We start from the raw sequence: 18,362 nt of genomic DNA, 5'->3' as shown, positions 1-18,362 counted from the left end.
TAGCACAAAAAATAGTACAGATCTTGAAGATATGTGAACACCTTAAAAATCAGAAATAATGAAAGCAAAAGAAAGGAAATTACTGTGTTTGGAAAAATATGATTAATTTTACCAAATTTACGTGAGCAGGATGAAAAATTCAAACCCCGGCGGATAATCATTTTATGTTTTAGAAATTGGTCTTTTGGACAATCTTTTCTTATCTGAGGAAAATTCAGGCCGAACTTTGGATATATTTTGGCCCAGATACAATTGGAATCTCCATGGCAATCAATAAAGGAGAGGCCCATAGAAGAGTCATCACAAATGCAAGCAGAATTGACCAGTGACAGAAACCAAATTTCCACCAAATGTTTGAAATTCCAAGCACAGTAAGAAAATGTTGACGGTGTAGAAGATAAGAGACTCTTGCATATTTTCCTTAAATTTCAGCATCATAAATCTAAATATTGTAAGAGGTGATCTTGAAGGTCAGTCTACAATTTGAGCAGACAAATGTAATTGAGGATCAGATTACTGCCTTTTCGCTTCAAAGCCAGAGCTACACAATATTTCATATTCCAATTCACCTAACTTGATGGTCTAGATTTTTAAGTATCAGAACCATATTCATAAAAACACATTATGTACCATAACCGGGCTAGATTCATACACCAAGTCATACAATTTAGCATCATATTGTTAACAGTACGGCTCTCTTCCACATAGTACCATAGAAATTATGGATCCTAAATTGGGTTTACAATGAATTTCAGTCAATTTCGAAAATTTAGAGGTATGGTCGCCAGTTTCTAGATTTTAGCAGTTCAACCAAACTTTACTACCGTTTCGATGCATGAATTGTAATTAAAATTCACATGAAGCTGGAAAATTGCTGCTGCAACTTCTGTACAGTTACGCAAGATATCGTAATATTCAATTTCTTACTGATATTAAAATTCAGGCCAAAAATATAAGTTTCAGCTCATATAGATGGTCCCTTCACAAATATTCAGGCAAATTTCTGATACAACTGGAAACTTCTATTAACCCTGAACATTTTAAAAGCCTATCTAAGATGCAAGTTTGGGTGGAAAAGATGGAGAGAAAAAAAACAAGATTATCACTCTTCCCGAGAATGGGACGCTTATAATCTAACTGGCAGTGTTCCAATGAGTAAACAAATGCAAAATCTGACAGAACTGAAGTGTTGGGATGATGCCTTGTATATATTAATTAGTCTAACCAACCAATCTGGCTGGTAGTTAACTTTAAGAATCACACGAGGAATTTGGTACGTATGTAGAGTCATTCTCACAAATTAACTTTTACTGTAACCTTTTTGACAAACTAATACACATGAGGATTTTGGTACCTATGTAAAGTCATTCTCACATATCACTTTTACTGTAACCATTTTGAAAAACTAATGCACTGATAAGGCTCTTGCCTATCCCAGGTTGCCTACCCAAAAAGAAAAGATATACCACCATCTTTGCAAATGGTTTGAAGCATGCCTAACCACCGCTTTGTTGGAAAACTTTATACCAAACAAAAAGCATTCCTAACCTGTTAAGGATTTAGAAATAAAATTTAACTGAAATAACTTATGAAAAAATGCAACATAAGAGCTTAACAAACCATTGATTGTTTCTTTACTACCTAAGCAAACACCTAATGCCGATACCCTTTTGGAAATGTAGCTGATAAAATTCAATTCTATAATAGCAAACTCAGAAAGTGATATGACACTGAGGTAGTAAAGTCAGGCTTTGTGATCTATGTGACATTACAACCATAACTTTTATGTGATCTGTTATTAAGAGTATTCTATATAATATTTAACAAAAGAATAAAGAGTGTAAAGCATGCACACATCACCTTTTGAATTCTAAACACGCTCCTTTTTTTTTTTCAATGTTAGTCAATCGTCAAAAGTCATGCTGATAGCTGGTTCTACTATTGTAATGACTAAAAAATTAAAGGAAAAGTATACATAAAGACTTCTTACTTTTAGTATAACGAGGTCACAATCACTTTTATCCTTCAGATTTTAAATAGGGTGGTTGTGAGCATATCATTGATTAGACTCAGAGTTTTAAAAAAAATTTCTCGAACTTCGTAACACACCCAACGAAAGAGATGCGAAAAATAGAGTTCGCATGAACCTCTATATCATGAACATTTGTATCGTAATAGAATTACCATCAATGACCAACACGAGAAAAGATATAACCCTTGAAGTTTGTAACTTGCATCACCAAATGACAAGAAAGGTGCAACTTACAAACTATTCAAGCAAGGCCATCGCTGTTGATGATTTCTTTAAGAACATTGCTACTAGCAAGTTGCCACTAACTTCCTTCTAAATGTTGGAAAGCCACATTGAGCAAGGGACACCGCTTAAGCCAATGTTCCCGACGGATTTTAATTGGATTCCTTGTCAATTACATTAAATGGTAGGGTTAAAGTTTAGAGTATGGTTCTTGATAGTTATTTTAGAATTGTTGTACCCATATAATGGACATCGTTATATACAAGGACTCTTTGAATGTGATTAATTGGTGCAATAAGGAGTCTAGACTGGCTTGAAAACTTGGAACAATTTGGATACAGATAAGGAGCTCTGTAATCGGAGGGAGGTGTCCTTCAGGCATGTATACATAGAGACGAATGATGTTGCAGATGGTTGGCAAAGCGAGGAGTATCTTTGCAAAGCTCAATTACATTCGATTGTTTGCTGACTTGATCTTTTTGTAATCACGCTTTTCTATCAATAAAGTGAAGTAGCCTTCTCAAAAACAAAAAAAAAAAATGTTATGCCTGAATAAGAGGAGGGGAAACCCATACGGATTGAACTGTTAAAGGGTACAAATTTGACTGGAAGGAGCGACAAGTGCAAAAAAAAAAGACCAAGATTTTTGCCTAGATGTCGTATTGACAGCTAATGGCACTGATGGGATGCTTAGCTTTATCGCAACTAAAATTCAGTGAGAAGCTTTCTCAACCTCGTAAAAATCAACCTTTCTCAGGGCATTGAGAAGTAGAAAAGGATTAATGGATGCATCCATAATGCCAAGCCTGACTCACAGACTAAAAGGATGATTACAAGCAAAGCATGGAAAACATGGCACACAACCCATGGCGACAGCAACCTAAACCATGCTGGTGCAACTGGCTGGACAGACATGTATTTTAATTTCCCTGTACAAGCAGGAACAGTTGTAGTGCTCTTCGCTGAACCACGACCAATGTAAGCCAAGGGATCAGATTCGAAGTGTTGTAATGGCGCAGAGATGGGTCTGATGTTGATCCTAAGGTGGAGCACGTGGGATGGGTAAACCACCCGTGCATGAGCAGCTTAGTGACAATTATCCCCGATAATTTCATTTTATCTTTATTTTATCAAAATAATCTCTAATGCACACAATAACTTCCAATAATATCCCAGTATATTAAATTAAATGCCATATTTCAGGGCACCCTGTTATTATCATAATGAAAAGCTCGTTATAACAACATATGTAATTTGAAAGCAAAATTAGCAGTATGAATTTGGAAAGACACGAGTTGCTTACCTAAAAGTAGCTCTAAAACTAAATAAAGAAAAATTGGAAGCAATTTGCAAGGAACTAATAATGAATATGTACAGAAAAGCTAATAAGTTGGATAATCAATTTTTTCTGATTTCATTTTGATGTACCTTATAAAGTATTGTCAAATTCATCACACATTATAAAGTATGGTCAAATTTATCCATAATAAAAAAATTTAAATATATTTATGTTTTTAATTATGTAAAATTTAAATTATTCTTTTTTCTCCTTGAATGTTAACTAGGAAACTAGTAAGAATGGAACTCTAGATGCCATGCTGTGGAACCTGCCACCCATACCACCTCTGCCTAGAACACATTCTCATTTGAATCCATAATTATTAATATTAATAAATATGTATTCATAATGTATGTTTTACACATTCTCATTTGAATCCATAATTATTAATATCAATAAATGTATTCATAATGTATGTTTTACTAATTTGATATACTCAAGTTGGATAATTATCCAAGAAACTCCCGATAAAAAAGATAAAATGAATAGTATCCTGAAAAAACTCTCCACCGATAATGTTCCAGTAACGATAATTGTCACTAAGATGATTAGCAGTGTTGTTGACTGGCTATTCATAGGACTGCCCATGTATAGCCAATGAGCCAGTGCACCACCCCCTGGGTAACCAGTTGTCAGCAGGGTTACACAGTTGTGTAACCAATGGCCAGTGTAGCCATTCAAAAGGGTGTAAAACAAAACCATAAACTTAGCATGAATAAAAGAGCATTGGCATTGGCCTTCTCCAGATAATGGACTGTGTTCTTTATGCTTGCAAACTTGCCCTCAAGTGAACAAACGAAGGCCGAACCTGGTCAACCTTGTTTTTGGTTTTGTTGCCAGGACTGCAGGATAAGATAAATGGTCTTGTGACACCATCCATAAAGTAAATAGATTAAAAAAAAAAAAAATAAGGGAAATTTATAAAAATATACATAACAGTTGAACTATTTAACATTTTACTATTGCGTATTTTAACAAATTAAAAACCCACTTTGATATGCCATTTAATGGGCTATTTAAACTTTGATCAAAAGAATGATGGGAAATTTGAGATAAGATCAAGAAGCCATGTCACATATCTGGAAATAACTCTTTTTTTATTTTGGTCATCAACCAAAAGAAAACTACCAACCTTCCATGTTATGTCTATTATGCATTTTCACATTTTTTTTACATGAAAATCCTATTGTCCCATACAAATCTCTGAAGTTTATAAGCATTTACAGACAGGCCGGCTTTCTTTAAAAGCATTTCATAAAAAGGCATTATGTACATCAACCCTCTAAAAATGACACAAGTACTCATTTGTGGCACCATATGAAACTACTTCAGCATAAATATTGACCTCTCTAGGAATGTCCAATTCATTTGATTGCCAGTGTGAAACCCAACGATGCTTACATACCATACACCGCTTAGTAAATAGGCATTCTTGTCAACATCCGACCGGTGTTCCAATCAATATCCACAGAAACAGAATTTCATATAAATTCCACAGAGCCAGAAACAAACCAAAAAGAGACTTGTTAGCATACATACCAAAACAGGAAGATATGTCATAACAGGATAAGAAACTCTCAATAATCTGGGATAGACGAAAACGTATAGCCTTTGGCGCCCCTCCAGGAATAGTATGCTATCCTGGTCTCATAAAAACCTGCAACCAAATCTGGTTGGTTAGTCTTGATTTTCAAAATTAGTGTAGTGCCATCAAAGTGGAAAATACTGAATGCAAGGAAAAGTGTCATCAAAAGTGGAAAATCCGGTAGGTTAGTCTTGACTCGGAACAGTTGGTGGATGATGACCACGGAACAAATGATCAACTTTGTAAGGAAAAGTTAATTGGCTATCCCATACCTTAGTGCATATCTTCATATTTTGGGTCATTTTGGTTTGAAGTTTGTCGAGATGACAGGAAGTTCGTAAGAGATATATATTCTTAGTTGGAGTAATTCATGGGTCTCCCCACCACCAAATAGGACAAATGGTATCACAATTCATCAATTTTCATCACACATACACAAATCAGGGATTAAATATTATTCAAAATAAAAACGCTAGTTGTTTGAGTTTGTTTATGGATGATAAATTTGATATCATCTAACTTATAAGACTTATGCGTTATGGCTGCCAGATATCTTCGCTCTTTATTGGAGCATATTCATGACTTTCCAACTTCTGTAATTAAGTTACATCGTAAACGACTGATATTTGAAGGTGTGATCATATGTACTTGGACTATCCAATACTGTTAATGGAAGAGCCTCACAAAAAATAAGGGGAGTTATGCACTTCTCAGATGCATGAGTGCATGGAACCCAAAGAGTCTAAACAAAGCTCAAGCAGAACGCTGATGATGAGGCAAGAGACTCCAGTAAACTGACTTCTGAGCTCATGCTACTATTTGAGTAGGAGATTATATCACTTAGGATCGCTCATGAGCATCGTAAGCCATCGGCACATTCGGTTTCTAAGGGCCAACTCAGGTTGGAATGGAACTTCACCAAAGGACGCATACAATGGGCTTGGGCTATATTTGGACCTTGAAGGTAATTCCCGTCAGGCACTAACATGTAGCCCAAAGAGAAGAAAAAGGGGAGGATCCAGCAGTTGACATGTCTTTTGATAACATAGCCATTGCTTCTTGCTTTCGAGCCAGAGAAGAAAACGGATGTGCTAACCATTGCTTCTTGGCTTTCGAGCCTAAGCTTGCTGGGCTAAGAGGATGATTGGTCACTCAAAAGAAAAGCTCCCTTGTGACACAAGACAGAACTCGGAAACATCTCCCTTTACTCTAGATTAAGCAAAAGAAAAAGCGAGCCCTCAACAGGAATCATTGCAACCTTTCTAGAAGCAGGGAGGACTAAAGAGCTAGGTTCACTTCCCAATAGGAGACTTTACCAAGACCTTAGAACAGAGTCAGAACCCAGGTTAGCATCCCAAATAAGAGATTTAACCGCCGCCCTTACTTGCCTATAAGCAAGAAAACCTTTGCTTGCTTCTTAGGGGAATTTTGCACTTCTTTAGCCATTCTTCCTCTTTTAAGTGTCCAATATTCTGTGAGGTGTTTTCGACAGTGTTGATTGGCTTTGCTTTTGATCAGAGACGGCAAAGACTTCAGTTTTCTCACCAGACACGGAGCGAAAACCTGGACCTATTCTTTAGCATGATTCGGTCTTCAGGCCACTTCAGCCAGATTCAGCCTCCTTAGCCAAAGAGGTGAGATTCAGTGGCATTGTTTGAGGGCATTTCCCATAATTTTTTCATTTCAAGGGGTAATTAAAGAGGGTCTTCAGGATATTTTAATTTGACTTGGGGCATATCTAAATTAGAAATGTACAGTAAATATTTTTAAAACAATAGCCAAATAAGTTTGAAATTTTTCAAATTTTAACCCCGTTTCAGAGAAGGGCGAATAAACACCCTCTTTTTTTGTTTTTTTCTCACAAACTAAGGTTTTCTTCAGTTTCTCCTTTTCTTCTTTCACTCCTCTCAGTTCCTGCTACCACATCTCAATGACTCAACTCAACATCTCCAGATTAAAAAACCAACACCAAGTCACCAATGTCGGAACTTGCGTCGTTTCTTCTCTTTCAAGTTTCAAATTTGTGCATCAAATTCCAATATGGCAGGGGACATCAACACCAGCGCCAATGAGTCAAAGCACCAAAGTGCTTTCCAATTATTTTAATATCAAAAAAGAAAAAGGCCTGAAGCCTTCCCCCGAATTGGCAGAACACCGAAGGGCTTCGCTTTCTCTACCAAACCCACAAAGCCTCCAAAGCAAAACCTGACAGCATTGGATTTCAATGTTTTGGCAGTATACATAATTTTGGGACATTGCATTCCCATTTTTCCTAGGAATCCATATATATGTATCTAAGGAAGGTTGAATATCCAAATCAGTCAGAATTGGGAAAAGTTTGGCTTCAATGTGCCTTGGTCCCTATGTCTTAGTGTCAAGTAATGTGAATGAATGGGACAAAGGATTCAATCTCTTGCAATCCTTTTGTTCAAGAAATTAAAGAGCCATAGCTCTTTTCTCGCTACAATAACTACTGGTTCTTCATTGTTTACTTGAACTCTCTCTAGGAGTGATTCACATCAATGGGTATCAGACCTCTCTTTCGTTTGGACAAACTGGACTATATTATACTAAAATCGTACAAGATGTCCAAGTTGCACGTGATTACAAAATTGTTAGCTTTTTCTTCTTCTATTTTTGGGGGGAGGGTGTGTGGGCGGGGGGGGGGGGGGGGGGACGTTGTGGGGGATGATCAGGAGTGAAGGTATGAGAGAGAGAGAACGAGAACGAGAGGGTGCAGGAAAGGAAAGAAGGGGATGGGATGGAACAAAGGCCGCATAGGGAACACGGAGGGTGGTGGTCACTGTAGAACCTTGGGACACATCACCTTGTCTTGCTAACGTGTCCACCTATGAGTTAGCTAATCTCCAAGATTGCTTGAAGGTGATCTGGAATGATCTGATTATGTCCAAACACTTGTAGTTAATACCAACCTCCATGGGCACAGTGTAAGTCTTCGACGCCCATGAAAGAATATTTTCTGAGTCTCCAACTACAAGAGATTGGATCCCAAGAAGAACCAAAAAGTCACAAGCCCCCCAATAGGGCCTGTGCCTTCGCCATAAATAATTTAGCCATCATGACCGGCCCTGAAATGAAAGCAAGATGAAGCGAGAACTGTTTTGGGAAAGGACTACAGCTGGTGGCCCAGGGTTATAAAGGAAGCAACCGTCAAAGTTCATTGTAATGATCCCATCAGGAGGAGAAACCCAGCAGCTAGATCAAGTGCCAGACATGGGCCTGGAGGAGAAGATGATTTTCCAGTTTAGCAGGAATCAGCAACTGAAAAATTCCTGGACGCCGTTGTAGTTTCTAGCCCAAAATATGTTAGACAATAGGATACAATGCCCCAACTTATGAAGGGTTGTTGCTTTGCCCTTAAAAATTTGAGAGTTGGGCTCTAGCAGGTAACCCAGAGAGCAGCTAGCAGTGCGGCTTTCCAAAGAAAATGACCAATAAGAGGGTATGCTGGTGAGAAGTAGGCCACTAACAGCAAGCGGAACGACTCCAGCCAAATCTCTGTAGAGTAGCTGCCTAGAAAATTCTAGCAACTAAGAAGTTAAGAGGTGGTTGATTATCACCTCACCCTACAAACACATTACACATCTTTTGGAAAAATGAAACCATGTCTTTTGAAGCTGATCTTCAATATGAACCTACTTAGGTAGAACAAGCCAGTTGAAGGCTTTTATTCAAGGCTGGAGGGACAAAGCAAACTCTTCTTACTGTGGCTGGGGGAGAGGGTACTGAGGTTAATACCCAATTTTTTTTGGTCACAACCAAACCCAGCGATGAGGTGAGACTGGTGGTGAACATTTTTTTTTTTTTTTAATACTCCGGTGGTGAACAAGTTTACAAACTCCGGTGATTCTGTGTCCAGGAGGATCCTCCTGAATAAGGGGCCATACTATCTGGCCTCAATTAATTCGAAGGATTGCGACACCAGGATGTCCTAGGAGTTGGCGACAGCATAGAGCCTGGGGAAGAGAGTCAAAGGTCTAGTCGCTCTCCCACAAGTCATTCCATAATCTTTTTTTTTTTCCGCATGTTTTTACCAAAACCATTACTGATGAAACCTCAGTATACCATAATGATCATAATGATGTGGAAAGTGCGTCAAGTACTTTTACTTCATCAAGGGCAAAAATGTCATTATAAATTTTATTTTAATTAAGACCTCTGTTTTAATAACGATTGTATGTATTATAAATACACCTTGTGGTGTATGGGAACATTTTCATCCTTTCTTTTTTAAAAATTCCTTTATACTTTTACATTGAACCAAGCTTCTCTCTCTACCCCTCACTCTCTAGCATCCACAAAGCTCTGTGCTAATCTCTGTCTCCAAGCTCCCTCTTCTCTTAACCTCTCACCTCTCTTTGAAGCAATCTTCCTCACTCAAAACCCCATCTCTTCATCTTCCCCTTATCTCTCTTCATTTGAATAATTTGTTTTCATTTACATGATGCCCTGACCAAAAAATGTATGAAAATATTTTAGGGCATTAGCTGCTCAATAGCATCAATCCACCTCCAATGCCTTCTTATGATCATGGCACCAGATAAGGGTACTTCACATCTTTAGGAAAGCTTCCAAAGCCTCTGCTTCTTGTGAAGGTAAAGCTGGTCTCTAAGAAGGCTTGGAAGGAAATTAAGGCGGTGGTGGAGGACATGATGCTGACTTAGATTCAATCATTTTTTTCTTGCTTTGAGGTTTTCAATCGTCAATTCAGAAGCAAGTAGCAGGTTAAAAGCCTCAATGAAGCAAATGGTGATCTTTTCATTTTGAAAATCAGGGAACATAGGTGGAGATTGAATTCCTTTCCTCTTGAATCAAATCTTCTCTCAATTATTTCTTTCTGGTCATCGTTTTCTTGTACTCTCCCTTCTCTCTTCAGAAACGAAGGTCTTGAAAGGTTGGGAAAGATGGGAAAATAATTATTGAATTCGGTGGAGAGAGGATAGAGAGAATAAAGGGGCAAAAAAGAAATATTAGGTAACTTAAAACCATTGACTTGGCTTCCCCATTTAATACGATTTGAGATCTTTTCCTTGTTGGAATGGACAGTCTAAAAATTACAATACACCCCAACACCATATATCTGTAACTCCTATAATATACATGATCATCCCCTTTCAATTGAGTTAAGATTTCTTAGGGTCTAAATAAGGTCTTTATTATAATTAGGGATTGGTGAAGGGTTGTAACGAGATTGGCGTGATTCTGAAACAAAGGAAGAGAGCTTTGCTCTAGAATCCTTGGTTAGGGTTTTGTGTAGGAGAACCCTTGGGTTTCTCCAAGAGATTACTTGTGTCGCACTGAAATATTGCTCATTTTATTTTGTTTCAATTTCCTACATCAATTTGGTATCAAAGCTCAGGTTCCTTCAACAGCAGCTAGGAACCTACAAACAAGTCGAGGGTTTGGTGAATTTGGTCCAACGTTTGCTGATTCAGCCAAAATTTTGCTCATTTAGGCTCAGGGTTTGCTAAATTCAGCCTGGATCTTGCTTATGTTTACTGATTCTCTGCCTAGGGTTTGTGATTTTGATAAACCCATGGCAACACGAAGAGACTGCGGAAGGAAAGCTCTTGTAGACCTATCCTCTAATCTCAGAAATGAGGCAATTGAATATCCTAGATAAGCTCAGCAGCTTATGAAGCAATTCGGGAATCACTCATGGGCAATATGGTGATCTTTCTGCCAAAGAAAATGTCGAGTACAACCCTTTTCACTACTGGAGCTATGTTAGCTTAATGAAGATTCGGAAAGGCTATTGAGTCTTTGAGTTTATTTTAGAGAGAGATATGATGGTATTGCTACAAGTAATGGAGTTGAGTAACCCCCCAAGAATTCGAAGGGAACAACCCTTTTCACTACTGGAGCTATGTTAGCTTAATGAAGATTCGGAAAGGCTATTGAGTCTTTGAGTTTATTTTAGAGAGAGATATGATGGCATTGCTACAACTAACGAAGTTTCGTAACCCCCCAAGAATTCGAAGGGAGAAAAACAGAACTAAACATTGAATTCTCTCTCTTCGCTTCAATGGACTACAAGTAAGAATAAATTGTAGCTGATAACTTGGATTTGGATAATCCATAATAGATACAATTTAGTAAAACAAAGGGGTCTAAAAGGGCAATTGGAGCAATTTTTGAAGAGTTATGCAATTCTACAACCTTGAAGAGGCAGGAGATTTAGAGCAGTGTTCGCAAAATCGAACCGGAGCGGTTAACGAGACATGGGCCCGAAAGTAATTTAACTGGCCTAACCGGTAAACCAGCCGATTTAACCGCTCTAACCGGGCACGTTCTGAACGATAAAAAAAGCGTTGAAAACAATAAAAAATATACAAAAAAAATCTACTAAAATATGAAAAGCATATAAAGAATGTGATTAAAACAAAACACACTCAAATGAAGTTGAAAATTAATGAAAAAAAATGGATTTTAACGAATCGATTTGTGCCTAGGGGTATTTTTAAAATTTTTTGAAAAAGATAAGCAAATATAAAAGCGAGTATCAATGACCAAAAAAATTTTTAATCTTTGCCATAATGTAAAGAATATTAAAATAGTGTTAAAAAAGTCGACTTAACAAACTCTTTTTTTAAAAGAAAATGAAAAAAAATTAAGTTATATATAATATAGTCGCTTTTTTTTATCAACTAAGTAGTATATGGCATATTGGTTAGTGGGTCTGATAATAAAGGACTTCTTTAAGAGATGATTCTAGTTCGATTCCAATGGGCAAGTAATTTTTTTGAACCAACGAAATGTATTCTTAAAATAAAACACGCTGGCGGCGGGATTCGAACCATGATTCATATAAAACTTAATCATCGAAGCTAAGCAATAAACCATTCTAATGTATTTGATATAAATTTGAAGTAGTACTTTATTTAAAGATTCAAATATCGGTTGATCACCAAAACCGCCCAAAATCGGAACCGACCGCTGGCCGGTTCCGATCTAACCGACCGGTTAGCGATTAGATCAGCCGGTTTTGAGAACACTAGTTTAGAAAGAGAGTAAGAGATGAAGAGAGAGAATAGCAAAAACAACAATAAAATCACATTCAAAATCCCAAACGCCACAATCTCATTCAAACAAACTGTCGTTCATCCAAACCAATCCAAATTCCAAAAATCTCCAAACTTCAAACTCAAATTCAACACCAACATATCTAATCCCTACCAATTTTCATCAAATAATCATCCTAAAAATGGACAATAAAATGTAGAAAATATCACATAAGTAGAAACATCTCAAGATCAAAACAGAGATTGTGTAGAATATATACCTTAAAAACTGAGTAAAAGAGAGGATGTAGAGAGAAATTGTTGCTTTTGATCTCAATTTGGTGAGAGAGAGAGAGAGAGAGAGAGAGAGAGAGATGGAGGAGAGGGAAAGGTTGCTGCTCTTAAAGCAGCAGGGGAGAGAATGTGACTTCTATTATCGAAGCTCTTTACCCAAAGAGAATCTCACTAGCCCTTAGAGAGAGAAGTCATTAGTAGTGTTAAAAGAAAGAAAGTTCTGCTGTTCTAAAGAGATGGTCTGTTTGCATTCTAACTTGAAAGACAGAGGTGTTACTGAGTTTGTCATTACTGGCCACGTGAGAGATAAGCTGCAGGTTTTGTTTTTACTGGGGCCTAGTGATGGGTCGCCATGATTCTGGTCTTTGAAGCATAATGGCCTCACATCTGGTGTGCAGAGGATGGAAGGGTACACATGGGGTTTCGATTATTCCTGGAGGGATTGAAAAGGAGGAAGCATGAGAGAGATATTGCAAAAGCATGATTGGCGGATAGTAGTTAATGGAATGGCAATGCCTGTTCCATTATGGGTTCTTGGTTCGCTCAACTTTTGGAGAGAGAGAGAAGGAAAACCACGTGTATTCAGATAGAGAGAGGTAGGGAATTGCTAAAAAGATTGAGAACCTAGGTTTTTTGTGTATGAGAGAGAAAGTGTATGAGAGAGAAAGAAAAAACCCTGGTCGAGACTTTGACTTGGCAGCCAAACTACCCAAAACTACAAATTATTTCAAATACAATTTGTGAAAATCTAGAAGATGGCCCTTTGCATTAAAAAAAAGTGCGGATTGATTTTTATTTGCAACCAAAATGATGGTAACCTTTGAATCCTTGTTGTTTGCATGCCCTAGCCTTAGATGTCACAAATATGATAGAATAATTCTTATACAAGAAGCCCCATAGGAGAAGTTGAACCTCTATTATTAACATTGTCCATCATCACCTAGAGCTCTTACACAAGAAATCGTCCATGTTTTCCTATGGAAATCAGCCCTCATGTAAATATACTAAAATCGCTTGTGTCTAAGATTTCAACAGCCTGATGCATATAGACCACATTCTAAATAGAAATGCTTTCAACAAGAAATTGCTACCTTGTAGATCTTGAATCCTTATGCCTCTGCATATAAATCATTTCCAGATAGAGGATGTACATATACATCATTATCATCTTCATTATCCGAACCTTATCCTAACTATTTGGTTTCGGCTACACGAATTATGGTACTCTACTCCTCTTTATCAAGAGCTATACCCTTATCAAACCGTAAGTTACCATATCTCCTCACTATTTCCAACGATATCCTTTGGGCTTTCCAAGATGTACATCATCATCATCATCATCATCGTCATTAGAGCCATTTCCCAACTATTTACAGCCGACTACATGAATCTTGGGCTAGCACTTTGCTCTATCAAGGGTTATACCTGCAGTGAGGCCATAAGTCCCAATATCTTTTCTCACTACTTTCAACCATGTCCTTTTGGGCCTACCCCTAACCCTTTTTAAGCTCTCTACTTGAACGAACTCGCAAATCCTTATAGATGATGTACTGGGTCTGTGCTGCACATTACCAGCCCACTCCAAGTTTACTTTCTCTCATCTTATTGCCTGTTGGAGCCACACTTATATTGTCTTGAATGTATTCATTTCAAATTCTATTGCTTCTTGTCTTGCCACTCATCCATCTCAATATCCTAATCTCAACTACACTCATCCTATGGGTGTGTTATTTCTTGACCGCCCAATATTCTGCCCCATAAAGCAGAGCTGATCTCGCAACTATCATATAGAACTTGCCCTTCAGCTTCATTGGTATGCATCGATCACATAAAACTCCGGTTGCACATCTCCACTTCGCCTACCCAGCTCTAATTCTATGTGCGACATCTTCCTCAATCTCTCTATTTTCCTGGATTATCAACCCAAGATATCGAAAGTGCACTCTTTTTGGTATTTCTTGGCTATCAATCTTAACTACTTCCTCGTCTCCACTCCCGTTATTACTAAACTTGCACTTCATATACTTTGTCTTAGTCCAACTAATTTTAAAAACTTTAGATTCTAGAGCATTCCTCCAAAATTCTAGCTTTGTGATGACGCCAAGATGTACATGTAATGATTTCCTTAAATTTAAAGAGGCCTTCTTTGTAACTAGAATTGTGTTTTATAATTTTTATTGGTCCAAGGTGACCCATCAATTCTCAAGATTGCCATCTAAATTAAAGCTTGACATACAGCATCTCAATTTTGTATTTCAAGAACTTTTTTCTTATTAGGGCATTCAGATCTCAAATGTACTCATTTCCCACAAGGGTAATATTTGCCTCCTATTTTAGGATATTGACTTTTCTATTTTCCTTTTCCTGAATTTCTTGTTAGGAAGATTTTGGTTGTTCTCATTTGGTTTGCAGTTATCTTCACTACTTTTTTTCTCAGTTTTTTCACAATTGTGTTGTGAGACAAACATTGCACTAAAACTTTCCAAGATCTGCTTTCTACTTCTAAATATTTTAACCACTTACACAGGTTCTTATATTAGATACCTAGTAAGTACCAAACCTTTGGCCAACAAACACATCCAATTGAGATGCTCATCTATGGAACTAGTTGATGCAGCACGAAGTATAGATCAACAAGATTCAATAGAAAATAGGGCTTAAAATTCAATAGATTCAATAAACTCGAGCTAGGGAAGCTCCATTGAGAAAAGTCTCCCTACAATGATAAAATCCGAATAACTAACACTTACTTCTTAACAAAGATGTAAATAACCAATCTCCAAAACCCCAATTATAATAAAGTACCAAACTACCCCTACTCATCGGATAAATTCCAAACAACTTCTCCAAAGTGCCACGCCACCCTTAGACATCATTAGAAAACCCAAAAATGTTGTTCCCAACTCCATGAATAAGATAATAACAAACAAAAATGAGGTAGAAAATCATTGAGAATGATGTTCAATGTATCACGTCACCAACATGGTTGCATCAATCCCCCTAGTTAGAAGAACCTGCCCTCAAGTTTGTATCAGTTCACCAATAGAGAAAAGTCTCTCTACAATGATAAATTCCAAAAAAACTAACATTAACTTAGCAAAGTTTTAAATAATGAATCTCCCAAACCACAATTATAATGAAGTACCAAAATACCCCTACTCATCAAATAATTTCCAAACAACTTCTCCAAAGTGCCACGCCACCCCTAAACATCATTAAATATCCCAAAATGTCCTTCCCAACTCCATGAATAAAATTAAAAAAATCATTGATAATGATGTCAAAGATGCCTACATGACATCAACATGGTTGCATCAACCCCCCTAGTTAGAAATACTTGCCCTCGAATTATGCTCGATGTATCACTTCCACCTATCACAATCTACCCTTTGGAACTCAGCTTCCAAAATCTACGAATCTTCTGCTTTATATTTGTCTTTCCAGCGCACAAGATAATATGTATATAGTGCACGCCTCATGGTAATAGTCCTAATGGAAAGAGAATCAATCACCTGAGCTTCGACATCTAGCAATTGGTTCTGTCAATCAATCTTCATCTCTTCACCATACTCGCCATGACAGTCATTAAAATCTTCAAAGTAAAATATGGGTGAAATATCACAACCTGCTGGCAGCTCCATTTTATACATCTTTTCTCTCTATCTCTTCAAAATAAGGCATAGCTCTATGCACCTAAACTCCAACTTATGGCACTGCCCTCGAGGAAATCTCTCCTTCCATAGGTAGACAATAACTAAATCTCCCTCATTAAACTCTTTTTATCGCTGCGATGGTCAGCACTAAATCTCCCTCATTAAACTCCTGCTAACTACCTTCACTGACCATCTGTTTGAGGATGGTACGAATAGCTGGACTACAGTTTTGTCCCCATATTTTGCCACAAGGTCCTCCAAAAGTGGCTCATAAAGCACGTATCTTGATCTGCATCCAAGGTATGATCAACTACTATGAAGATAGAGTCCATTCCCCTGGCTGTTTTTGGCACTCACATCTTCCTGTGCTATCACGGTACCATTAATGGAGTACACAACCCAGTGTTCTAAGTCATTCCTTTTGTAAGCTGGCTTATATGGCATCTGTCCACTTACCGCGCAACATCACTCTTTTGTCACAGCCAAAAAATACAGGTCCTCCACCAAAGCTAAAGTATGGTCGCTGCCAAAGTGAGCTCCTAGTCCACCACCATGAAACTTAGAGAGTACCTCCAATCTCAATGATATCTGTATGCAGAGGCAATTTCCCCTGAGAAAACCATCTTGCAAAACATAATGCTTAGCAGCTTATGGGTCTTCTTATTATACCTATTCCAACAATTTTAGTAAAATATGCAGTAGCAGACTGTTGTAGGACAGTTTCAACCATGGATGTCTTGCTCAACGCATCTGCTGCTTGATTTTCACTTCCCACTTTATGATTGATCACGAATATAAATTCTTGCAAGTACAACATCCATTTAGCATGACTTCTATTCAAAGTTTTCAAACTCTTCAGAGTACTTAGGAATCTCAAAGCCTAATCGTCAAAATTCCATATGAACAGCTGTTGAATTAAATAATCGCCTAAGTACCTGCACACATAGGACTACAAATCATATGTTGAATATCTTGATTTGGAATCACTCAACTTCTCATTGAAGAAAGTAACGACCTATTCACTTGGCTCAAAACAGCCCCAATTCCAACATGTGATGCATCATAATCCACCTGAAAACTTTGTCCAAATTTAGTAATGCCAAAATTGCTGCCATGAAATCTTTTGTTCAATCAACCGGAAGGTATCATTGGCTGCATCTATCCAAATAAAATTGCCTTTATGCATAGTTTTTGTCATAGGAGCCACCAAGCTGCTGAAATTTTTAATGAACTACACCAATTAAACACAGCGCCCGTGAAACTACAAGCATCCCCGATAGAGTCGGTGCCGGCCAGTCAATGATTGCTATTCTGATCCACTTTAATCCCCTCAGCAGACAATATATGTCCCAAGAAAATAAAACTATCCTTCAAGAATGAACACTTCTTAAGATTATAAATAACTTTTCAGCCCATAATGTTTCGGAACTTGCCTCAAATGGATCAAATGTTACTTATCTATACTTCTATAAATAAAAAAAGTCATCAAAACATACTACAGCAAATAGTGCTGTAAACAAGTTTGTTGTTGCTGTTACTGATTAAGTGTCGAGTGTTGTTGCTGCGTGCCTTTGAAATTTGTTGTTCCCCCCATTGCTGCATGCCTTTGAAATTTGTTGTTTTGCTGCTGTTGTTTCGTGTTTTGGTATCAGAGCGATAGTCATCTATCTGTTTGATAATTATTGCACTATAAGTATCTCTTTTAATTTTAAGTCTTTATTTACTTGTTATTTGATCCATAAAAAATTTTTCTACACCCATGTACCTGTGTTTAGCACCTTGTAGTCCCAGCCAGTTAAGCTTGTAACGCTAGTAAGGCCAGGACAGTTATAGGTCTAAGTATCGTAGGAGGTCTTAGGTACCAGGAAATATTTTAATAGCTGAAATAACTTGTCTATCTAAAGATCTAAATTAGAAGAAAATAATTACGAGCATAATTATCATATAGATACATCTTCTGAAAAGGATATTAACAATATAAGTAGAGGTCTAAATGGTTTAATGAATATATGTGATAGTTCATTCGTATAAATTACACAAATCAAGTTAATAACCATAACCAAATAATAAATAAAATAATAAATTTGGAAGAAAAATTAGAAAGTTTGGGCACAATAAAAAATATTGATTTAAATCAAGAATCTAAAACACTTCTTTCTAATGTGAACTCTTCCCAAATAAATAGTGCATTGGACTCAAAAAATCCATATGAACC

General features: G+C 37.2%; 1 protein-coding gene across 2 annotated transcripts in view; it reads right to left on the bottom strand.

The window, feature by feature from the left end:
- Positions 1-4,669: 4,669 nt before the first annotated feature.
- LOC105420820 (transmembrane protein (DUF872)) overlaps positions 4,670-18,362 on the bottom strand; it is a 28,864-nt gene continuing 15,171 nt past the window's right edge. For both annotated transcript variants that reach the window (XM_020668630.2, XM_011625943.3), the window contains exon 3: positions 4,670-5,250. In XM_020668630.2, coding sequence (XP_020524289.1) covers positions 5,171-5,250 — 80 coding nt within the window. In that variant the 3' untranslated portion in view covers positions 4,670-5,170. The remainder of the gene's footprint in view (positions 5,251-18,362) is intronic.

Source organism: Amborella trichopoda, chromosome 4 (genome assembly GCF_054954075.1).
Source record: "Amborella trichopoda isolate Santa Cruz 75 chromosome 4, AtrichopodaSantaCruz75HAP2 v2.0, whole genome shotgun sequence".
Classification (NCBI taxonomy): domain Eukaryota; kingdom Viridiplantae; phylum Streptophyta; class Magnoliopsida; order Amborellales; family Amborellaceae; genus Amborella; species Amborella trichopoda.
This window is presented reverse-complemented; position numbering and strand designations above follow the sequence as displayed.